Genomic DNA, 25,105 nt, shown 5'->3' on the forward strand with positions numbered 1-25,105 from the left:
CAAAAAGTTTTCAGATATTTTTGAGTAGTTGAATGTGAAAGTGTTAATTTTGTTGATGAAATATTTTCGTCACAGTTTTTATCAACGACCCTTTTTTTTCTTGACGAAAACAAGATAGCTAAATAAAAACTACCTAAAAGGATAAAATCGATGACGAAATTAGTTGACGCTTTCGTCAACGCATGAAAACAAGATGAAAATGCTTGGCGGGGACGACATCCAATCAGAACTGATTTAATTTTGTGATAGGGCGGGACAAGTTAGGAAAACATCCAATCAAATGCACAGTTGCACAAATTTGCTCTGAACACAGGAAGACCAAACTAGCCTGTGATTTGTCTTTACTTCCGATAGAACTAAGTTATGTAAACAATGTCAGCAGGGAGAAAGAGAAGAGCCGATGTAAGGACACATTTGCCCTTTGATACCGTGACAAACAAAACGACGTGTAAACCATGTGGGGCGACTATCTCTGGTAAAAACACACAAATCTGAATCTGCAAACCAGTCACCCAGATCTCCATGCAAAGGTAAGCATTTTAATGTCATGCAGGGTAAAGTGTTTTTCCCAGTTTGTGTTTAGAGAAAATCTCCACACCGCAGTGGATTAGCCTTTCCTAATCTTAGTCCTGAACTCTGCCCTGTACCTTTCAGAGCGTCCTGCTGTAAAACGCTCCTGTTATCTCAGTAAGGTGGTGTTAATGATCAGGTGTGTGGGAAGTAGGTGAAACGCTAATGTTAATATTATTAATAATATTCCATAACTTTCAAAAATGTTTAATTTTGTGTAAGTGTGTATAATGACTAATTCAAGGGAAGTGAAGAAAAAGCATTTACATTTTACACCCTTTATATTTTAGTCGACTAAATCGACTGTAGATTTAGTCGACTGTATTCTTAAGATAACTCATCGACTAAAACTAGACTAAAACTAAAACTATTCAGATGACGAAATTATGACTAAAACTAAATTACATTTTCATCAAAAGACTATGACTAAAACTAAATCAAAATTTGCTGTCAAAATTAACACTGTAAATGTGAGAACATTTGTGTGAAAACTGAGAAATTTTCAGGACATTTTCTGACACTAAGGACACTGATGGGAGATGCTGGTAGGTGAGGATTGTTAGAAGGCATAGATATGATTTTAGGTTAATTTGGGGAAAGATCATAGTAAATAAGGATAATTTGGGCAAATCTGGACTTCCTCAGGAAGTGAGGCCTGGGATACTTTCAGGAAGGTGGAATATTTGAGAGCGAGCTCAGCTGTGAAACTGGATATTTTTAGTGACAGTGCAAAGTGTGGACCTTTTCAAAAGGTGATTGCATCTTTAGGAAGTGAAATGTGCTTTTAGAGAAAGTTCTATTTAACACTGACATTTTTTAACCTTTTTTAAAAACTTTCATGAGTTCATTTCCACTTTTCTCAACTTAGCAATTGAAACAAAAACCTGCACAGATCAATGAAGTTATTTTCATATTCTGAAAAAGGCAGTGGTTCAAAAAAAAATTAGTAGACTTGGAAGTTGATGATTTTCAAAAAAATGTGTACATTCTGGGTATCAAAGGTGCTCCTCTTCAGCATTACTCTCTTATATGTTATTGTACTGGTAACACATTATAAAAGTCCCACCAAATGTTTAAGTCATGAATCTAAGTCGTGAAACAAAGCCTAACCCTTTTTAATGAAATGAATTTAAACTGCAGTCATTTTACACTCTACTGACTCAAAGGCCTTAATGGTGGGAAACGTGTTGCTTGTACTTCCCAGCTTTGCTCCCTGTCATTTGCGGTCAAACTGGTCACGGCGCTGATGTCAAATATGTAACGAATTGTTTTTCGGCGGGTGTCTCACACAGTTGTTTGCTGACGCAGCAGCGTTTTAAATTAGCAGGCAAAGCAAAAATGTGTTGGTCGAAAGAGGAAGGAGAGAAGAGAGCAGGATGAGCGTACTGCCAGGACTTTGGATTTGAGCGGTGCTGTCAGCGACTCTGCTTGAGGCCTGAAAGGTGAAGTTCTGATGGGTGAGTAGTTTGATGCTGTTATATGAAGCTGGTCCACTGGAAATGAGTGTTAAATGAGGGATTCTGCTTGTTCTGCAGTCACTGTGTGAGGACCTGTGGTGTGTTTTGGGTGCTGATCAACACTTGGAGTTTTTTTTTTTGTTTGTGTGTGTGTGTGCGTGTTTGTGTGTGTGTGTGTGTGTGTGTGTGTGAGAGAGAGTGAATGTAAAATAATGTGTTTGTTCTGGTAAAATGTGGTGGTGAAGGTCTAAAACCACATCTGTCTCCATCACGGCATTCTCACAAACACAGAAGTGTAGAAAGAGGAATTGAAAGCCTTAATCAAGTTTAATCATCAACAGCTGGCAGGAGAGCAGGACTGTGGTAAACACACCTGAGCCTCGAGCTGTTTCAGGCCAACAGAAAGGAAAAAAAAAAAAAAAGGTGACCTTGTGTGTACTTTTTGTTCTTCGGTGCTCTCTTTGGCCCACACCAGTTTTCTGACTCGTGTCACATGGTTTTATTTTATCATGCCAGCCAGCAGCTGGTTTCAGTTCTTTTATTAACTTGTGGCGGCTCAAAGCTTCCTGTGGGTACACAGTTCAAGGCAGTCAATTCGAACCATTATTATTTTAAGCAGCTTAAGTAGAAGTGGAAGCAAATTATTGACCTCAAATAAGGGATTGTCTTGTTTTCAGTGCTGATGTGACACTTGACATCTGATATTTGATAATCAAAATTCAGGCTCTTAATCATACTGTAAGCATCGTTAATTTTTCCAAGAGAACTGCAGTTTCAGCAAAAGCCCTTAAAAACACCCTCTAGTGGCCATTCATGATAGGATTATAAGTCACTTGCAGGGCCTCAAAGGCAGTGCATGAAGGAGGTGGGGGGGGGTAAAGAAAAACCAGTATTTTTTTAAACCATGGTCTTTCCTCAAAGGTGACCTCTTCTGTTCAATGGTGGATGCTCGTAGTGATGATTTGGCTCAAAGCAGCTGATGAGGAAGGAGTCCACAAAAGACGTTTACTTAAAGGTGGAGTGGAAGAGAGAGCCTGAGCAGTTTATCTGCAGTCTCACATGTCAGACAGTTATCAGTAAGAGTGGGATGGGACTTCCTTTGTGACAGTGGGAGTGGTGTCACATCGCATGAAACATAATAGCTGAGTGGAAAATGTTTAATGCTGCTTGTGCTGCTGTATGTGTGGGGGCGGTTTTTAACATCAGGGCTTTACTGGAAATTGGGAAAGATGGGAAAGTCTTTGGATGTGAGGATCCTGTAGAGACCGAGGAAAGCTCTCAGTTATTATATTTTCTACAAGTTTCAGAAGTTAGACATTGATAAGCACCATTGAAATGAGTGGAAATGTTTTAGAAAATGAACTTTTGGAAAGAGAGGAAGCTTATGTCTAAAACATTTTTATTATTTAATTTTCCATATTTTATTTTATTTCTCATTTTCTGTCATACGCGTACTGTTACACACACTGTGTATGCTCTTATTAAACATAGCCAAAGTTAATAAATTAATTAATTAATAATTGATTAATAAAAAAAGTTAAAGCTTAGGTTTAAAATTGTTGCAAATGCTCTGTTAGGTGTTGCAATGGCCCAGCCACAGTCAGTCCAGACCTCAACCTGACTGAAATGCTGTGGACAGAGGAGTGTCCTACACCTCAATGAGTCTGTAAAGAAGAGTGACACACAGAAAATGATTACTGCTGTCGGTGGCTCTACAAGCTAATCGTGAGGCATACTTAGGTTTTCACAGGACTGTGGAGAGTCCCGTATTAACTTTATTATGTATCTGTGTTCTTGTATAACTGCACGTCCTTATATAATAAAGAGTGTTGTGAACTGTGAATCATGCAAGGCTGCTACATGTGTTTAATATTTTTTAACTATAAAGGCAAAGACCCTTTAATATGAAAAACTATTCATTTTAACTCAAACTCAAATTTAGCATCGATGCTAAACTTGAGTTTGAGTTAAAATGAATATATCTGAGTTAAAATGAATATATCTGAGTTAAAATGAATATATCTATAATATAATATATAATATAGAAGTTTGTGTACAAAGGTCACTTTAAAGGACGAGTCCACCAGTGAAGTGTTTCAGCATATTTTTGAGCTGGAGGTGAATAAAAGCTGAGCATAAAGAGGGAATTTGAAAAATAAGGTTTTTCACTTCACTGAGTCGGATATAAACAAACACACTTCGGGAATAAATGATGATGCACATGAAACTTTTCACTTAAACATCACTAAAGCCTCCAGTGAAGCAATGAAAACAGGAAATAGAAATATCATCTGTTTTTTTTATTCACAGGGGTTCCACCACTTGAGCTCTGACTGGAACCCAAGAGCGTTTTTCAGGCTCTTGAAACTACTATGACCTGGATGACTGAGAATCTAAACAGATGTTTAGACTGCAGCTCTTTAAATTGCATCATCATCTTCCTTCTTCCTCTTTCATTCTTTAATGGTTGACCGGAGAATAAAGGCCACCATCTGGTTATCTCAAAGAACCTTCTAATGTTTGCATAGTATGGATGAAAACTCATGTTTACTCAAAATGTTCATTGTCTCTTTACATTTACATACATCAATCTGGCAGAGGAGCTGAACAGCTTCTTTGCACGCTTTGAGGTACAGCAATCAGAGACAGCCATCCAACATCCCTCAGCAGGCAGCAGCAGCATCCTCAGGCTGCAAGAGCAAGAGGTGAGGCGTATGCTGGAAACTGTGAACCCCAGGAAAGCTGTGGGGCCCGATGGTGTCTCTGGACGGATACTGAAGGTCTGTGCGGCTCAGCTGGCTGGTATTTTTACCAGCATTTTTAACCAGTCCCTGAGCCAGGCTGCTGTCCCTTCCTGCCTGAAGTCCTCCATTATCGTCCCCATCCCCAAGAAGAACACTATCAGAGGTTTGAATGACTACAGGCCAGTAGCACTAACACCAATTGTTATGAAGTGCTTTGAAAAGCTTGTCCGGGCTCACGTCATCTCCAGTCTCTCTCCCAGACTAGACCCCCACCAGTTTGCCTACAGAGCCAACCGGTCCACAGAGGACGCCATTGCCACGGCCCTCCACTCTGCCTTCTCTCACCTGGAGCAGGGGGGGAACTACGCTCGGCTGCTCTTTGTGGACTTCAGCTCGGCGTTTAACACCATCCTTCCTGGCAGACTGGTGACTAAACTGTCAGATCTGGGGATACCACGCTCCACCTGTCTTTGGATCAAGGACTTCTTGACAGACCGTTCCCAGAGGGTAAGAGTAGGTCCCCACCTCTCTTCAGCCATCAGCCTCAGCACCGGCTCTCCACAGGGCTGTGTGCTGAGTCCCCTACTCTTCACCCTCTATACACATGACTGCACCTCCATACATGCCAGTAACTGCATCATTAAGTTTGCGGATGACACCACTGTGGTGGGGCTCATATCAGGCGGGGATGAGTCAGCATACCGGGACGAGGTGCAGCGGCTGTCAAGGTGGTGCAGTGAGAATAACTTGATCCTGAACACCACTAAGACAAAGGAGATGGTAGTAGACTTTAGGAGGACAACACATGTCATTCAACCTCTGTTCATCGAGGGGGATGAAGTGGAGCTGGTTTCAGATTTTAGGTTCCTGGGAGTACATCTGCAGGATGATTTGACCTGGAGTATCAATACGACCAGCATTGTCAGGAAGGCCCAACAGAGACTGCATTTCCTGAGGGTTCTTAGGAGCAACCATCTGACCCAGAATCTGCTGGTGTCCTTCTACCGTTGCTGTGTAGAGAGCATCCTGACCTACTGTCTGTGCGTGTGGTTCAACAGCTGCACAGCAGCAGACAGGAAAACACTCCAGCGAATCATCAACACGGCTCAAAAGATCATAGGCTGTCCCCTGCCCTCCCTCCAGGAACTGTTCAATGCCCGCTGCCAGAGGAGGGCACAGAACATCCTCCAGGACCCCTCACACCCTGGACACTCCTTGTTTCAGCTACTGCCATCAGGCAGACGTTTCAGGACAATGAAGGCCAGAACAAACAGACTGAGGAACAGCTTTTATGCCAGGGCTATCATTGAACTGAACTCTGTGTGGTTTGGACAGTGATGTGGGGTGGTAGTGCTGACTGTGTGCGTGCGTTGGTGTGTGTATTGGGGCTAGATTCGTCTTAATTTACTATTGTGCACTGTATTTTAGTAATCATTTTTATCACTCATATTTTTATTATTTTATTATTTATTGTCTGAGGCACCTAGAAAGGAATGCATTTTAAATTTCGTTGTGCAACTTCTGTGTACAATGACAATAAAGATTCTGATTCTGATTCTGATTCTGACATTTCCTACAAATGGCATCAAGATTTAGTCTCTAATCAGCCTTCTGATGTTCATGGATGGATTTATTTAATTTATTACGACATTTAGAAATATTCATTGTTCTCTGAGAAAGAAGCTTCTGGAATTTGGTGAAATTTGGGCTTTTGAATAAAACGTATGGTGCAGACACTTATATATACACACATACTGATGCACATCAACTAAGATTTTGCTTTAGTTTTCTATGAGATACATGTACAGTTACTTTATATTTAGTGCTAATTAAGATTAAGAAGTTTTATTGTCATGTGCTCAGTAAAAACAGTTGTTTTTGCAGCCTCCTTCACTTGAACTTTTGTTTTTTTTCTTCAATCTTTAAATTTTCTCATTAAAATCTTTCTTATTATTGTTTCATGTGAATATAAACAAGGAAATTTGTTAAAAATGCCTGAATTTAAGGAGAGATAATAACTATTGCAATGAGAAAGTAACAGTCTCTCTTCTTCGATGGTCCTCGTCAGGAGTCTGATGGCCTGCAGGTAGAAACTATTTGAGAACCTGTTTGTCCTTGTTTTCAGGGCAAAGTATGAACAGGCTGTGTCGGGAGGTGGGGGGTGCTTGCCATCCTTAGTGAATTGTGGCCCTCCTGAAAACCAAAAGGGTGTGACTGTCTTGTAGTGATGGGAGGGCTGCTCCCATGTGAGCTGTTGAGGTCACCTAAGGTGACATGAGCACGCCATCCTCAAAAGAGCCCCTTTGACCACTCTTTCGAGGATGGAAATGTCCAGTGTTTTGGACCAAGAAGACAGACGATTTGAGAGAAGAGTAAAGGAGGCCATCTACGCCCGCTGACCAACGGTGGACGAAGGTGGTGACTTATGACACCAGCTATCAGCCACCTACAGTGCACTCTTGAAATCCTGTTTCACTTTCACTTTGTCTCAGGTGGCCACAGTAGCTCACATGATGGGGGGGTGGGGCGATATCTTACATAGGTTTCACACTTTGGCACCAGCAAGTGCACATTAGGCCAGATGTGGTCTAAGAGTCATGAATCGGGGTTGACAGGGGTTAAGGCAAGTAGCACGTGGACCAGATGAGGTTAAATATGTTACAACACAAATAAAATCTAAGGTCATGTGCTAAACAAAAACAATTTAGCACGCTGCTGTTTTTGGTATCTAGTACTATCCATGCTGCTTTAGCCTACATTCTTGTTTAAGGCAATCTGTCCCATTTTACATAAGAATAGAATAGAATAGAACAGAATAGAATGCATTTATTTGTCTTTATACAGAATGTACAATAAAAAGATGGGTGTGGAGCTCCTGGGTGGCTTAGTGGTGAAGCCGTCTTTTTGTACACTTTCTTCTTGTTTCTAAGAGTCTTCTTTCTTCCTGTTAAAAGGGAGTTTTTCCTTCCCACTCTCACCAAATACTTGTTCATAGTGGGTCGTTTTGACTTTTGGGTTTTCTCTGTAATTATTGTAGGGTTTTTACTTTACAATACAAAGCACATTGAGGCACTGTTTGTTGTGATTTGGCGCTATATAAATTGAATTGAATTGAACTGAATTGAATTAAACTGCAATGATTTACTGGAGTAGTCTCATTTAATTTCAAAATGAAAAACCAAAGGAAAAAAAAAATATCAACGACAAAAACAGAAACGGGTACATGTGACTTCTTAAGTGTTGAAACTGAAAGAAAAATAAGTTAAGAGAAAAGTTAGAAGGACATCGTTTCCTGGCTAAAAAAGTCTATAGATCAGTGAAAAGATGTCCTCGATGTTTAGTTGGTAGGAAAATGGATGGATGAGTTTGTGGCTTTAATGGCTAGTTTGAAGTCTTTTTAATACAAGATGTTTTTAGTTTTATAGATTTAGAGTAATAAAAACAATAAATCAGGATTCCATCCAGCCATCTTCTACTTCTTGTCTAGGTTCAGGTCATGGGGACAGTAGTCTAAGCAAAGAGATTCAGACTACCTTCTCCCCAGTCACCTCCTCCAGCTTGGCAGGGAGAAAGAAGGCTTGGGAACTCCTTAGAGATAGGGTGAGCTTTACAGTGTGTGTGTGTGTGTGTGTGTGTGTGTGTGTGTGTGTGTGTGTGTGTGTGTGTGTGTATGTGTGCGTGTGTGCGTGTGTGTATGCGCTCTTCCTGGAGATATTCACATAGACGGATGCTTTGTGGTTTTATTCACGTCATTCTTTCACTTCCTCTCTGTATCTTTGTCTTCATCTCTCTCCCACTCTCTCTCTCTCTCTCTAAACACTGTATATATAAATGATGTGTTCAAGTGAGGCATTTAAATCTTGATTTATGTGGCCAAACGCAGACAAAGACAGCATAAGCAGCAACGGCAGCAAAGCAAACATCCTCCTCTTTTTCTTTCTCCCCATATCTTTTTTCTTTTGTCTTCTCTTCTTCACACACTCTACTTCCTCCACCCACTTGCCTGTGTCTCTCTTTCACCCTCTCTCTCTCTCTCTCTCTCTCTGTCCCTCTCTCTCTGCACCCCTGTCACTCAGCTATTCGAAGGTTTCCCACCTGCGGCATCCTATCAGCCGCTCCAGTGGTTGCATAAAGACATTAAACAAAGCTGACCTCAAAAACTGAAGAAGAAAAGCTCGAGCTGATGAGGAGATAATAGAAGAGTAAGAGCAGGAGAAGGAGGGAGACAAAGAAGAAGAGGGGTAGACGACAAAACGAAAAGCCAATCATGATTCACTCAAGTAAGTAACTTATTAACATACATACAAGCCTGTTATTCTTCTTTTCGAAACTGGAGCAGGATCCATGAAGCAGCAAGAAGAAAATGTCAGAAAACTCGACCAAACCATCATTAAGTTAAGAATAAGGTACGAGAATCAAAGGAGAACATGCAAGTAAAACATATCTAAATGTGTGGAGTGAAATAAACTGTAGAACATTAAAATATCATCTAACGAAGGACCAGACTCAACACAGCTGATTTTCCCTTTACTTTCTACCTGAAGTAACTTCAAGGTCACAAATATCTTCTGAAAGTTTTCGATGTTTCTTGAATCTGATCTCTGAAGCGGTTACAATCAGGCAGTTAAAGGGGATCCTAAAATGGCAGTTTGGCTTGAAATGTCACTTCATCGTATGACAAAACACTACAAAGACTTAACTGTGGCTCTTTCTACTCTTTTAACGCCATGTCCGAGGGGGAATGCTCTTCAGGTTTCTTCTCGGATTGCACTAGAGTAGCTTTACATGAGTTTTAGTTCAACGTAGTTCTTATTTATCTCATATTGACAGAGTTCATAGAGTTTTGCCTGAGACATAACAAGACCTCCAGATGAAAGTAATGTAGTTCACGTTCTTACCATTTAAAATAACTTACACCTTTCTACTTTTAAAGACCCCTAATGTCCACATTTAGGATGTAGAAGCTAAGGTGGAGGCACAAGCACACAGGAGTCTGATCTGGGGCAAGTTTTAGGCTTTGTTCTCAGTCGTTGTTTAATTGGGGCAGTTCTGGCACACCCCCCTTCGGGGGTTGCAACAGTAAAAGTAGAGTTTAAGTGAAATATGCTAATTTTTATCCGTTCATTCAACTTATTTTTGCTTTTTTTCTCCGCTCGTCCACACCGGCCCTTGCAGTGGTTCTGTAGCCCGGCGTTCAAGAACCACTCGTTTGAGTTAAGACATGAAAATAACTTGGTTCCAGTTTGGAAAGGCTCAAGCTTGTGGGTTAAAATACTTCAGAAAAAGTGAAAGTCTGTGCGTACATCCAGGCAAAGTATTTTCTAGCCAAGCGCTTCTGCCTCATACAGTTAAATCTTGTTTGGTTTTTTTTTTTCCATCTTCTGCCACATTTATTATGCACACCCGACACTGCAGCAAATGACAATGTGAAAATGTAGACTGAGAGCCGAGCAGAGGCAGAGACACCTGTATGCAGAGTGACACCTCTGGTGTGCAGAGCAGAATGAAGCGTTTTGCCCATAACGTAAAGTTTCAGTTCTGTTTCTCGCACTGGCACAAAGGTGCACCTACCCCGACAGGATCGCACACTCGTAGTGGCCTTTAAATCTGATCAGATCAGAGTAGAGCCAGCCCCAGTTTCTGCTGTGTGCTGGTGTAACATGTTGACAGTGATAATGCTAACATGCTGTGGGTGAATGTTTGCCATGTTCACATCCTAATTTAATTATATTAGCATGCTAATACTTGTTTTAAGCACTGATTTAAAGCTGAAGCTAATGTGCGTTTCACCTCAAACCAAGTTTGTAACAGAGGTGACAGTAGACAGCTACCAGCTACAGCTTCCTGTGTCAGCATATCAGGCAATCGAAGCAACAGCATCTCTAACAAAGAAGATCTTCAAGCCTTGCCAGTATACAAAAAGCTCTTCAGATGGGGTACTTAATATAGAGACCAAATATGTTCTTTGTAGTAGGCTTTAAATGTTTCTATCTCTGTTGTCTGGAAGCCAAGGTCAGTGTTGGATTTTTCAGCCCAGAAGGGATATGATTAAATTCTAGTTCAAAGTCGCATTACAGTAATCCCTCACGGTTCGCTTTTCACGGACTCGCTGTTTCGCGGGTTTTCAATCAGTATTAGTGTAAAATATTTATTGCTGTATTTTCGCTGTTTCGCGGGGTTTTGCGGTACTCGTTCTTCACATGCGTAGTACGTGTTGTACAGTAATGTATATATTTGGTGTATAAGTGTGTGGGGAGGGTTTATAAAAACTTAAAATAGTGTATAACTACTAAAATAAAGTATAAGTATTAAAATAAATATAGCGTCCCTACTTCGCGGATTTTCACTTAGTGATCCTGGAACGTAACACCCACGATAAGTGAGGGATTACTGTACCCAATAGCTTTTACTCAGATTTTGACTGGTCAGAAGAAATTACACTGCAGAGCACTGAAGATAAACTGTTTCCAACTATGGCCTCAGTTACACAGACTGGGCACCTTTTTTTTAATGCATCTCTATTAGGACACAGATCTGCACATGATCCTGAACATTATGTGTTCTACACTCTATTTATTGAAATGTTCTCATTGCTATCCTATTTAAAAGCCTCTTGGAAATGCATTGTTCAGTGTGCTCTGGCAGCCCTGTGCTTTCCAACACTGGTGAAAATGACATCTTTGTATCTGATAACATTGCTCACCCGGCTGTGATCAACTTCATAACAAGTTTATTTCAATAAGGAGAGATCATTAGGAGAAACTGAACATAATTTAGTGATAAGAAAAACAATTAGCCATTTGGAGATTAGACTCCAATGACCCCATCGAAGCAGAAGAGAATTCCAGTAGAGATAGGAAGTAGGGGAGGACACCCCAGAGTCTAGACGCTGGTGGTGATGGAGACCAAGATGGAGGCTTGGAAGGAGCTCTTGGGTGCTGAAGGGGAGGTGGTAGGTTGCACGAATGAGTCTGGACGGGAGAATGACAGATAAGCAGTGATATTTAAAGCTTGCTCAGATAATTTGCTCAAGGAAGATGGGCAGAATGATGATTGGACTAGAAGTGATGAGGTCAGCATTGAGTTAGACAGGGTGGGAAAGTGGGAGTGATGTAAAATAGAGAAGCAGGCAAACACCTGGGAAAGTAGGCAGATGAGTGATTTCAGATCTTCCTTATTGAACTTATGGTTAAGATTCATTTAAAAAAATAAAAGAGTGACTCTCAGAGGTTGCCTGTTGGCTTAACAAATTGCTAAAAGCAGATTTTCGTTGTGTTGTGTGAAGCTGCCAAACGGATTTATTTACTATTAACCAAAGGTGCCAGAAGGTTCTAAACAAATTATGCATGACTTATATTTCAGGGCCTCTGCCCGCACATTGTTTTGTGCACTTAGCATTTTGCAAATCTTATGAAGCTGAGCGTTCACAGCTCAGAAATCTGCTTACACCCCTCTTAGACACCAGTCACACAGGCCTAGAGACAAGGGGCGACCTCCTGGCAACAACACATTGCTAGGGAAAATTGTGTATTATCTGACCAGTTGGCATGTAGTGTTTGCAGGAGGTTGCTGTTTGTCGCTAGGTGAAACTGGCTGCAAAGAGGTATATATAGTAATTCACCAAAAACCCCATTGCAATTACTTTGGTTGCTAGCAAGTTGCCACGGTCACCCCAAGTTGTATGGCAGATGCCAACTTGTCTGCAACCACTTCCCAACTACATGCTGAGCAGTAGTGAAACTGTGCACAATATGAGGCAAATCAGAAAGTAAAAAAGTAAAACTTGCCCCTTCTGAACTACGCTGTTGCAGCAAAAAGGCCCAACTTTTAGTTTGCAGGCACACGTTCTTCAGTTTGCATCGTGGTTTGTCTTTTTTTTGCCGGGGGCAGGGGGGGTGTGCTTCGGCAAGAAGTTGGCAAGTGTTAGCAGAAATGTTGACGTTTTCCATGCAGTGTAAGCATGACTCTGGCAATTTGGTGACCAATTTCACCTAGTGAAAGCCATTAACCTCAAGGGATCAACCAGTCAGGGAGGCCAGGAGGATCACTGCCCAGTCTGTGTAACTGAGGCCATAGTTGGAAACAGTTTATCTTCAGTGCTCTGCAGTGTAATTTCTTCTGACCAGTCAAAATCTGAGTAAAAGCTATTGGGTACAGTAATCCCTCACTTATCGTGGGTGTTATTTATTTTAATACTTATACTTTATTTTAGTAGTTATACACTATTTTAAGTTTTTATAAACCCTCCCCACACACTTATACACCAAATATATACATTACTGTACAACACGTACTACGCATGTGAAGAACGAGTACCGCAAAAACCCCGCGAAACAGCGAAAATACAGCAATAAATATTTTACACTAATATTGATTGAAAACCCGCGAAACAGCAAGTCCATGAAAAGCGAACCACGAAGTAGCGAGGGATTACTGTATATTTTACCCAATATACCCGATAAAACATACTTCCCATCAAAACAGTACTCGCAGTACTGTTAATATTATTTTCCCCGAAACACTGTCTCAAAAATGAAAAAACAAAAACCTATCATGGGGACCCTATAAAAAGATGGGAATCGTTACATCACTGACAACTGTGGGAGAGATAAACAAAAAATGGCATTTTTTTTTAGAAGGAAAAAAATGACCAGCTGACTATAAAGGTTTTTTGACCATATGAATTCTGCATGCAGCTCAGACAGCAGCAACACAATGAAAATCACAAGGCTGCAGTCACATCATTTGTTTTCTAGGGCTAGAGCACAGATAACACAACCAAAGCAAAGCAATGAAACTGCACTGGCCTCCCAGGAAGATACAGACTCACAAGCAGGTGATTTCTTCCATTAGTTTGTGGGGTTAATGAAAAAGACCTGAAATAGAAGAACTGTAAGGAAAGACCAACAATTATTACTAGCATAAAGGCTGTGGTGTTCTTGGGGAGGTTCTTAACTGAGTGACATCATCATCATGAAGTATCTGCATGGCAGCCATGTTGAGAGCTGTTTGATTTCTCTAAATACTAAGCAAAGGTGCTTCAGTGCTTCCTGTATTTCATCCTTTAGCAGAAAATACACTGAACCATCCTTTAGAAAAAAGAATGGATATATTTCATCCCATAATCCATAGCGACGCACTATTAGCAAGCAAATAACAAAACAGACAGCCGCAGTCTGATACAATAACTATAAAATGAATGCAGGTGTTGTGGTATTCAGCTGAATGTCCAATAAGTGTAACAGGAGACAGTTTGGATCCATTAATTATCCACATCCATTCCCTACAGCTGCAGTCCTTTGGATGACCTCTGCATGAGCCGAGTCTGCAGTTTAAGAGTTGCAGTCTTTACAGTTAATTTGACTTCATGGTCCATCTTTAGGACGTTGTAGTTTCAACATGGAAGAAACAGATCAACAACATAAACGTTCACAGGAGTTAAGGAGTCTAGTATAAGAGTGTTGTCGGATTATAAATTCTCCTTCACACCTTTTCTCGACCTTGTGATGTTTTCCACTGAGTGACAGAGAAGGCAATTTTCTGGACTATTTGGCTGCAGCCCCGGTCTTTGGCCGTCACACTACGCGTATCCTATACAAGCAAGCCTCTAAATAAATAAGTGTAACAATGAGCAGAACTTAAATGTAGGATACAAATTTGTACTTTTGTAAAAATCAAAAGTCAGTTTGTAACTTTCATTTCACTTCAATCGATAGAATCTTCAGAAAGAGGTTGTTATTAGTTATTAGATCCAAAATGCTGCAGCTAGAGTACTGACAGGGACTAGAAAGAGAGAGCAGATTTCTCCCATATTGGCTTCTCTTCATTGGCTCCCTGTTAAATCTAGAATAGAATTTAAAATTCTTCTCCTCACCTACAAGGTCTTGAATAATCAGGCACCATCTTATCTCAAAGACCTCATAGTACCATATCACCCCAACAGAGCACTTCGCTCTCAGACTGCTGGCTTACTTGTGGTTCCTAGGATGCTTAAGAGTAGAATGGGAGGCAGAGCCTTCAGCTTTCAGGCGCCTCTTCTGTGGAACCAGCTTCCAGCTTGGATTCGGGAGACAGACACCCTCTCTATTTTTAAGATTAGGCTTAAAACTTTCCTTTATGATAAAGCTTATAGTTAGGGCTGGATCAGGTGACCCTGAACCATCCCTTAGTTATGCTGCTATAGGCCTAGTCTGCTGGGGGGTTCCCATAATGCACTGTTTCTCATTCACCTTATTTACTTTGTTTATACTCCACTCTGCATTTAATCATTAATTGATATTAATCTCTGGCTCTCTTCCACAGCATGTCTTTCTCTCCCCTCAGCCCAACCGGTCGCGGCAGATGACTGCCCCTCCCTGAGCCTGGTTCTGCTGGAGGTTTCTTCCTGTTAAAAGGGAGTTTTTCCTTTCCACTGTCGCCAAGTGCTGCTCATAGGGGGTCGTTTTGACTGTTGGGTTTTCTCTGTATTATTGTAGGGTCTTTACCCACAATACAAAGCGCCTTGAGGCGACTGTTTGTTGTGATTTGGCGCTATATAAATAAAATTGTATTGAATTGTATTGAATTGAATTGAATTGAATTGAATTAGGGTGCTGGTTCACCACAAACCACCAGAAGACTCCTTCAGCTGAACTTCTGCTGCAGGGAGTGTGCATGCAAAGCATGATGGGACATGTCACACATGCATTTGACAGTTACTTATAAAAAATCACACAACGTTTCGAGCGCTTTGCCTTTGTTTTCTCTCAAACACATGAAGTGATGCAGGAAGGAGAGCAGCCATGTCACACACACACACACACACACACACACACACACACACACACACACACACACACACACACACACACACACCTGTCTGTTCACCCACATAAACACACACGCACACACGGGTTCACAGGAAACAATACTTCCTGACAAAGACCTCCCACTCAAAACCACAGAGAGAAAATTAACATGTATTTAAACTTAAGAAGTGGCCAAAGCTCCACAGGAGACTGTGTTTATTTCCATGAAATATGAAAGAAAAAAAAAACGTGAATGTGACATCATCCATCCATCCAGCTTCTTCCACTTATCCAGTTCAGAGTTGCTGGTGGTCTGGAGCTGATCCCATTTGGCTGATCTCTAGATCAAGATCATCTTCTCAGGCCTATCCACACAGCTTCCAGCACGCCTGCTATTTTCACATCACTTCATAGAAGTCCTGTTCTGATCATTGTGTGCTCTACAAATTAACCATGGACCTCCCCACAGACAGCAAACAGCAACTTCTTTCTCTAACTGAGTTTCATATGAAGGATCATCGCAGGGTTTCTGGCTATCAGCGACATTTCTATGACATCATTCAGAGCAAAGAGTAGAAAAAAAAAACCCTAATCTGAGTATTTAGAAGGCTGAGCTTTTCTTTTTTTCTTGAGCTTGTCCTTACTCTGCCCTCATTAATTGAACCTCTGGTTATGCTTTCCACCATTTGTAATAGGATATGCTGTATATGATAGAAAACCATGAAAAAAAAGAAAAATATGAAAGCAGCAGTCTCCTGTTGTAGTTAGCTGAGGTGGAGCAATATTCATCCATTAAGTAACCAATCCATTATTTGGTTATTTGAAACTGCAGAGTGGTGAGAAACGAGGTCACAGCTACCGTCTGAATGCTTTGTTCAAACCTCAGTTTTGTCATGAATGATATTAAATTTAAAGAGAAAATGCATTAAAAATGTACCAGCTCACGTCAGCTGACCTCTTCCTGCAGTGCACCTTTATGTGTGGATGACAGCATATTTTATTCATTTAAATAAAGACTGTAATAGAGAAATGCGTCACTTACATATAAATAAGCATCTTATCAGATGTAAGCATGCTAAATTATATATATATATGATGTTGTTCTTCTGTGATCAGCAAAAGTATCTCCCACTCATGTTTTATTTTGGTAACTGTGAGAGGAAAGAAAAATCTGTTTTCAGCGATAAAAGGCACAGTTTAAGATTAAACCCTCCGCGGAGGACCCAGACCATGCTGCTGAAATGCCCTCAGCGCAGGGGTCAGGCATGCAGCTGTTCTCGTGATGTCCGCCTCGTGTATGTTCACTGACTTATCATGAATTTTGTTCATGCCTCATCCGGCCACCTCATATTTTTCCACCTGTGTGCAGACCAGACCCCCTCTGTGCCTCTGTGGTTTGTAAAGAGAGGTTTGAGAACTTCTTCTCTCTGTCTTTATGATTGTCAGACCGTGCACAATGACAGCGCGATCACATCCTGCATTGACACTTATGGCCGACATCATGCAACATATCACGCTATGAGCATCAAAATCACCAAATGAAAGCTATCGACCACAATTTCCGTCCCTGTTTTTATTGATGTCTGCAATGCAGCTGAGCAGTGTCTGTAACTGAAGCTGCTGCCACTTAACTCTATACTGAGGTTTTACTGACTAAAATGGCCAAATGCAGTCTCGTGTGACCTCATTGCATTTATCATTCCTGCATTTTTATCTGTGACAGACTATGGTTTTGGCATTGCAGCTCCAGCAAATTTCTATGCTACACTTGACTGTTTTAGACAGTATGCAGGGCCTAAATCAGCTGTTCATCCACGCAAGGCTCAGTATAGCGTATGTAACCAGGCTGCAAGCTTCATCCAAATACCCCTGAAAGCTTGTTGGCTCTGGCTGCTCGGCTGTCAAACTGCATGTGCTTCAAGATATCTCTGAATCTTGATTTAGATCTCCCACTCACTCAAATATTCACATCGTAGTCAACAGAAGTGGAAAATTACAATAAAAATCAGTCAGGAAATATGAATATGTGCCTTCACAGCTGGGCCTGCTTCTCCGCATGTTCACAGATGCTAAAAAAACTAAAATACAGATGCAGAGATCTCTCTTAATATTTCAGATATATGTACAGTACTGTGCAAAACTCTTAAACCTCCCCTCATTTCTTTATATTTTACTTCCAGGCAGCCAGAGTGCTCTTGAGCAGTAGTTCTACAGCTTTCTGAAGGTCTTTCAAAGTTTTTCTTTGGACACTGGCTGCTTGTTCCCTTTCGTTTTCAGTCCAGTCCTTGTACCTGATCATTTTCAGAGTTCATTCAGCTAGTTAGCACTGACCTATGAATAATCTTTTTGTTATTAGCAGCCTGTCACATATTAGATTTACTAGGTTTCAATGTATGTTTCTATATTAAACTTATTTTCCTTGTAAAATATAAAGAAACAATGGGTGACTCAAGACTTTTGCATATATTTGTCTGAGCTCCTTTCGATTTTAGGGCTTAACAAAGTAATCAGTTGTACAGGTGGCATATTCACATCCAGCAGGATGCCAGTGACCTGTTTAAATGTGTGTTAAGTTCATGTTTACCCCTTTATATGGAAATTTGACCTATTTGGCTTACCCGAACAGGAACTGTAAAACAGACAGACACCAAATGGATCTACACCAGAAACTAGAGCATTTCAAAACATTTTGCTTCTTGTGTTATAAGATTTCCACACATTAAAGTTTCTGTGAGGTAGCTGGAGGATGTTAGGAGGTTACCCTTAATCATAATCATAAAAACTGTCTTGGCAAACATAAAAAAAAAAAAAAAATTGTCAATTGCCGAGGTAGCAGACTTTCATTTGGACCAATAACTAATACATCAGATTAAGTTAGAGGAGGGATAATGGATACATTGACCAAAGGATGGAATTTCAGTTTTTTCCTTTAAATGTGAAAAAAATAAACATGTTTACAGTTACAGCATGTTTTTACTAATGCAACTCTTTTCTCCTTCGTTTCCTCCTTCAGATCACTCTATCCGCTCCATCATCTGCTGCTGCTGTGCTGTTCAGACCAGGTGGGGTTTTAAAGGGTCCAATGCAAACATAATAAAAACACGAGAAGTTTTTAATTTTATTAATATTATCAAAGCAATAAGTAATGGTTTGACAGATTTGAAATAAATGGTGGGGTAGGGCATTATGTTCTGCTTTTCGCTCGTTTCCCAGCAATTTCATGCAAAACACTTAAGTTTAAGTACATACATTGACTGGTTGATTGGATCATTTCAGGGAGTTCAGCACCCGTGTGGAGCTGGAGAGCAGAACCTCTTTTTGCTTCCCGACCCGACGATACTCAGGACACCCCCACCGGGTAGGTCACATAAGTGTGTTTCTGCATGTTCGGAGGCTTTTTTTCATTTTTATGAATTTATTTGTTGTCAATGTCCCAGTTTCAGGTCGACAGGTCGAGGAGAAAGCTTCCCCTCCCCCCTCCTGAGGGCGAGGATGGCGAAGGTGAGGGCCTGGTGAGCGTCGTGGCCATGTATGACTTCACAGCTAAGGAGGACACTGACCTTACACTCAAGCAGGTACACGCACACATACACAGATACACAAATACGTACAAACAAAGCAGCAGAAGTGTGATCCTTCATGTTGTGTCCCCAGGGGGAGGAGTACACCATCCTGCACAAACAAGACCAGCTGTGGTGGCGAGCGCAAGACAAGCACGGGTACTTTGAATTTAAAAATTCACTGTTTGGTGCTCTATTTTTTTAATGTTCTCATGGCTCAAATTCAAGGTTTAACAAGAGATTGACTGATGTAGAGTAACTATTGTGGTTGGTCAGTAAAACAAAGAAACGTGGCTTTCTCATGGCAGTGTGCAGCTCCGTGGACATACGGTAACCAATTATTTTTTAGTTCATGAATTAACCCTCATGAATTTAACGTTTTGGAATTTAAATATATTTTACAGTTTAGAACAATGACAGAAAAGTCCATTAATACAAAACACTTCCTGAATGAAAAGTTATTTATTTCTTTAAATGTCTTAAATTCGTAGATTATCAGTGTTTTCTGTCTACTGTGTTTCTATCAGGAATAAAGGCTTCATCCCCAGTAACTATGTGACAGAGAAAAACAAAATCGAGGCAAATCCGTGAGTCTTACCACATTTTCAACTTCTTTTTTTTTTTTTTTTTTGGTAGTAGTTTTGCAATTATTCAAATGTTTATTTTCCTTTCTTGAGGTGGTACTGCAAGAACATCACCAGGACAGAAGCGGAGCAGCTGCTAAGACAGGAGGTATTTATGCAACTCTTTGTATTTGCTGTACGTGGAGCAGAAACAACCATCTGTAATTCTACAAGGTTAACATCCAAAAGTAAAAGCATGCATACACGTATGTCAACATGGCCTAAATTAAATAAAACTGAAATAAATCACTCATAACTTTTAGTCTGTGTGTGTGTGTGTTTTACCTTTGTCTAGTCAGTGTTTTTTTATTTTGCAGGCTTCAGTTTCAGTATAATAAGTGCATTCACATTCTAATGCGGCTGAATAAAGTGGCCTTTTAGTACCTGGAATCTGGAACGCTGTAAACTTCCCAGCTTCAGTCATAGATTGTATATAAAATCCCTGATGTCACAATTTAGCTTCAGACTGCATTCTGAAGCCTGGTTGGTCAAGAGGGTGAAGTGCTACTGAGCAAGTTTGGTTAGCAAACTATCATCAAAACTGGAACAATAATTTCGTGTGCTGTCTGTACCACAAAGAAAGCCATAGTATTTGTTAGATGATTCCATTTTAAATGCTTCAGGAGACACAAGAAAGTGCACAAAAGAAGAATCTGAACTGAGAGGCACTAAATGTGTCAAACAAAACAAATGAAATTTGCAGATAAACTAATAATGGCTCATTCAAACAGATAGTGATCATTTCCTGTTGTTTTCCAGGAGAAAGAGGGAGGATTTGTGGTGCGGGAGTCCAGTCAAAAGGGAGTCTACACCGTGTCTGTTTACACCAAAACATTAAGGTGATTCAACACCCCTCATGTAATCTGAAGGGTTCAGTGCCACACTAGCTGACAAAGACAAGTCTTTACCTACAAACTGACAACCTCATCTGTTTCTGTGTCTTTAGTGCCGGTGGAGACGTTCGGCATTACCAGATTAAAATAACGGACACCGGGCAATTCTACTTAGCTGAGAAACATATTTTCAGCTCCATACCTGAAGTTATACACTACCACGAACACAACGCAGCAGGTACGTAAGCACATACCTGCTGCTTGTACATGCAACAGCATCAGTTTTCTTGGCGGCACTTCAGCTGATGTGGTTTTTGTGTGTTTTGTGCAGGTCTGGTGACCAGGTTGCGATATCCAGTAGGACCAATGGGAAGGTGTGTCCCTGCCACAGCAGGATTCAGCTCAGGTATGAATGCAGAAACACTTACAGGTACTTTATGTGTCATTTCACAATGATACAAATCAATAATACCTTTGCTAAAGTTAAAGATGGTGAAATGTGAAACAGGTTTGCTATTATACTCAGGTTTTATTCTGGGACTCCACTAAAGCAGCTTTGCATGAGTTACAGCTTAAACACATATTTATCTCATATATTTATCTCTTCATACACGTCTCCTCCAGCAACACTTGTAGAATGAAGAACAACTTCATTGCTTGACCTTGTAGCCTTTATTGCCCAGCCTATAGCCTCTATTGCACTTTGGCCTTTAGTCTTTATCACCCTGCAGTCTTCTTCACGCTGAAAAAGGCTACAGGGTGATGTAGGCTACAGGCAATAAAGCTGATCAATAATGTTGTTTTTCATACTAAAAGGATATGAATAACTGGAGCTGCTGGAGCCGCAGTCTCAACCTCTTAAATTGCATTGACTGTGTGAACAGGTTTAATTAGAAGGTGAAATGCAAACAGACTTCCTGCTATCAAACTGCTTCACTGGCTAGCAGTCAAGTTGGATTTTTGAATGTGGGCAGAATTAATTAATTAAGAAATTGGTTGAATAAATGTATCCAGATGTTTGCTTATGTGGCGTTACAGATTAAAATATAATGTCTATATGCAGATGATGTCTTGCTTTACAGCTCAGATTTTTTTGCACTTTCATGTAATTTTCTGGTGGCACATTTATATTATTCATATAAAGCCTTTAGCAAACAGTTTTGTAATAGAAGTCTCAAGTCAGGGTTTTGTAATATTGACTAAATGTGGGGGGGGGGGTGCTCTCTGTGAAATTAAGAAGCAGAGCAAAATTTAAAGAATGACCAGTTCTCAAGAATAGATTCAGAACTAATACCATTGTTCACCACTTTATGCTTAGTCTTCATTAGTGTGTGATAATGGCATAATGAGCCAGTTTCAGGTGTATACGGCTGATTTTTAGGTCCTGTAAAGCAAGATATTTGGAGATAGGTCAGACATCACTCTTCTCTTCACTTGTTTCTTTCCAATAGAAAAGTGGGAGATCAACCCCAGTGAGCTGACCTTCATGAAGGAGCTGGGCAGTGGGCAATTTGGCGTGGTGAGGCTTGGCAAGTGGAGGGCAGAGCAAAGAGTGGCCATCAAGGCCATCAGGGAAGGAGCCATGTATGAAGAGGACTTTATCGAGGAGGCCAAAGTCATGATGTAAGGATGGAGCGTATGGGAAAAGGAGGAGCGGTAAAAGAGCTTCTTAAAAACCTTCTGGACTGATCTCTCTTCCAGGAAACTGTGCCACCCAAAGCTGGTCCAGCTGTATGGTGTGTGCTTGCAGCAGCGCCCCCTGCTGATCGTGGCTGAGTTCATGGAGAACGGCTGCCTGCTGAACTTCCTGCGGCAAAAGAGCAGAACTCTGCCAGAGTCGTGGCTTCTGTCCATGTGCCAGGACGTGTGTGAAGGGATGGATTACCTGGAGGTGCATAGTTTCATCCACAGAGACCTGGTGAGCCAACACAGTAATTCAAGCTACAATTACTCAGCTAAGACAGGGCTCACTTAAAATAGCAGTATACTATTTAATATGTATAATATTTTATGAAGTCATGGTAAGTTTTATGTAGAAAATTTTAACCTGTTAATTATTTCGTAAAAACCCCTCTAAAAAAGCATCTTTGATGACTTTGCTTGCCATAAAAGATGTATTAAACTATAAAATATGTGATTTGGTGGGTAAAACTTTATTTAAAAAACAGAAGAAAATAAATAAAGATTAAAAAACTAATTACAGTGACTTGTGCTACTTAAACTAAAGCTGAAATAACTCAAATTTTCAAATATATAAGACAAAACTTATCCTTTGCCAAAGACCGAGTGGATAATCTGTGTCAACTGAATTTTTTTTTTTTTTTTTTTATCATTTAGGCAGCCAGAAACTGTCTGGTTAATGAGCACAAAGTGGTGAAAGTTAGCGACTTTGGAATGACCAGGTAGGGCTGCCACTTCTTCTACATTTTAACCCTTGTTTGTATATAATGTCTGATGACGCCATGCATCAGTTTTGGACTATGAATTTTCAAGCTTCATTGTTACTATTTTGGCCACTGGCACATTGGTCTTTTTTGGAGCCAGAAGTGACCATATTTGGACAGGAGGATGGATTAATAAGTTATTAGCTAACATTTGTAAGCTAGCCTGCAGTACACAGACACAGTTATAATCTACTAAGTGCTGCACGAGCGTAAAAAATATGCCAGTCAAACCCACAGAGCCACCTGCTGTGGCAACCCACAGCTGTAAGTAGCTTTTTGTTATAAAGGATGAAACTATAGAGGCCAAAACTGCTTTTTGTGTCAGGCTAATATTAAAAAAATATATATTTTCAGCTGCTCCTTTATTCATTTTCACGTGTCAGGTAAATGTGTTAACCACCACATTGAGGAGCTCCCTCTTGTTTAGAGCCAGCCTCAGAACTGTATGGGACTTTAGGCGGTGGCTTCATTTTTCAGTCCCTATGTTTTAATCTTTGGGGAGACACGAAATGTTATCTTATATGTTACAGCTGAGGCCAGTATTTTAGTGTTTTAGGTTTCAGGGGACTCAAACTCATACAGCTGTGGTTACATCAGGTAACCACTATTTTTTTGAGTATATATATATATATATATATATATATATATATATATATTTATTTATTTTTTTTTTTTAATGTAATTTCTCTGCTGTGGCCACATTTCTGCAGCAAAAATAAACATTTAAAGTGTAATTATCTCGTGTGCTTTATCAACAGAAAAAGATTAATTTTACATCTACATGGTGCACTTCTATGATAAAAAAAAAACATCTATTGCAGTTGAACTGTAACAATAAAATAAAATAAATAAATAAATAACCACAATGACTTGTATGAACTCTGCTGCTCATTTCCCAGGATGGTGAACTACCAGCTTTTCTCCGGGTGTATTTTAATTCCTCCTCCATGTTTTTAGATATGTTCTAGATAACCAGTACACCAGTAACCACGGCGCCAAGTTCCCAGTGAAGTGGTCCCCCCCTGAAGTTCTCCACTACAGTAAATACAGCAGCAAGTCTGATGTCTGGTCCTTCGGTGAGGAACCGCAGGCTGGATTCATCACCTACTTAATAATATACCAGCTAACACTTGTGAAAACTGAAAGATGTAAACAAAAAAGCACCGATGGCACCGAGTACAGCCGCTGAGCGGTTGTTTCAAAACATGAAATAGTTTGTGATTTATTTTGAATCCTAATAAATATAAATCAATAGAATACAACATAAATAAAACCTAATACACAGGTGGTATTAACAGCAACTTTTGCACCTATGTGTTTACAGGTGTGGTGATGTGGGAGATATTCTCTGAGGGTCGGACTCCGTTCGAAAACCGCTCAAACCTGGAAGTAGTTAATGACATCACCAGCGGGATGCGGCTGTACCGACCGCAGCGCGCCTCACAGCCTCTGTACGCCATCATGTACCGCTGCTGGCACGAGGTATTGAACACTTTGGTGTTTCGACTGTTCCCTGTTTCTACACCTGAGGTTAATCACCAGTTTACATTGTCCTCCTTTTCCTTCTCCTCCCTCTCAATACCTCCGTCTCCTTTTCTTCTTCTTCGGTGGTGCTGCAGAGGCCTCAGGGTCGGCCATCTTTCTCCGAGCTGCTGGAGGAAATCAGAAAACTGGCAGAGAACTCAGAATAACACACATACGCCCGTACTGCTGGACTTCAAACTGTTTTCTTGCTGTTGTCATGAATGTAAATATACTGTATTCTGTCACTGTAAATAAATGTTTTATAAAGTCTCGCTCTCATCATCCTGTGATTTATGTGACTTATTTTACTACACATCACCAGGAGGTACATGTGGAGATTAAAGTGCTTCATAACTTTCCTTGTTTGCTTTGAATTTGAACGTTTACACACATGAAACTAATATTTAAACAGGATGATTGTAAAAGTCTAGTAATATAAATATATTAATAGTATGTGTATTAGGCATGAGGGACTCAGTGAATAAGAGCGTGATTAAGGTCTACAATGAGATGCTTCATTTATTTAAAACTCAAAACACCACAATTAATAGAATCAGCTCATT

The 25,105-nt window shown here is 40.4% G+C and overlaps 1 protein-coding gene across 5 annotated transcripts; it reads left to right on the top strand.

Moving 5' to 3' along the window:
* Positions 1 to 489: 489 nt before the first annotated feature.
* txk (TXK tyrosine kinase) lies at positions 490 to 24,741 on the top strand. Of its 5 annotated transcripts, XM_030753670.1 has the most exons (18): positions 512 to 530; positions 1,863 to 2,027; positions 8,848 to 9,051; positions 18,572 to 18,620; positions 18,835 to 18,916; positions 18,996 to 19,133; positions 19,213 to 19,277; positions 19,646 to 19,705; positions 19,796 to 19,850; positions 20,501 to 20,580; positions 20,688 to 20,812; positions 20,906 to 20,980; positions 22,026 to 22,197; positions 22,276 to 22,492; positions 22,912 to 22,976; positions 23,976 to 24,094; positions 24,343 to 24,500; positions 24,638 to 24,709. In XM_030753670.1, exons 3-18 carry the CDS (start codon positions 9,039 to 9,041, stop codon positions 24,707 to 24,709), a joined length of 1,545 nt encoding a protein of 514 aa, XP_030609530.1. In that variant the 5' UTR covers positions 512 to 530; positions 1,863 to 2,027; positions 8,848 to 9,038. The 5 variants fall into 5 exon arrangements, with proteins under 5 accessions (XP_030609531.1, XP_030609530.1, XP_030609534.1 ...); XM_030753671.1 differs by lacking the exon at positions 1,863 to 2,027 and having other exon boundaries at positions 490 to 530; XM_030753674.1 differs by lacking the exon at positions 8,848 to 9,051 and having other exon boundaries at positions 24,638 to 24,741.
* Positions 24,742 to 25,105: the final 364 nt, after the last annotated feature.

This window comes from Archocentrus centrarchus, chromosome 18, assembly GCF_007364275.1.
Source record: "Archocentrus centrarchus isolate MPI-CPG fArcCen1 chromosome 18, fArcCen1, whole genome shotgun sequence".
NCBI lineage: Eukaryota > Metazoa > Chordata > Actinopteri > Cichliformes > Cichlidae > Archocentrus > Archocentrus centrarchus.

Coding starts and splice junctions, on each gene's coding strand:
- txk (XM_030753671.1), top strand. Junction 19,134..19,212: donor CTGACCTTACACTCAAGCAG/GTACACGCACAC, acceptor TTGTGTCCCCAG/GGGGAGGAGTACACCATCCT. Junction 22,198..22,275: donor GAGGAGGCCAAAGTCATGAT/GTAAGGATGGAG, acceptor TCTCTCTTCCAG/GAAACTGTGCCACCCAAAGC.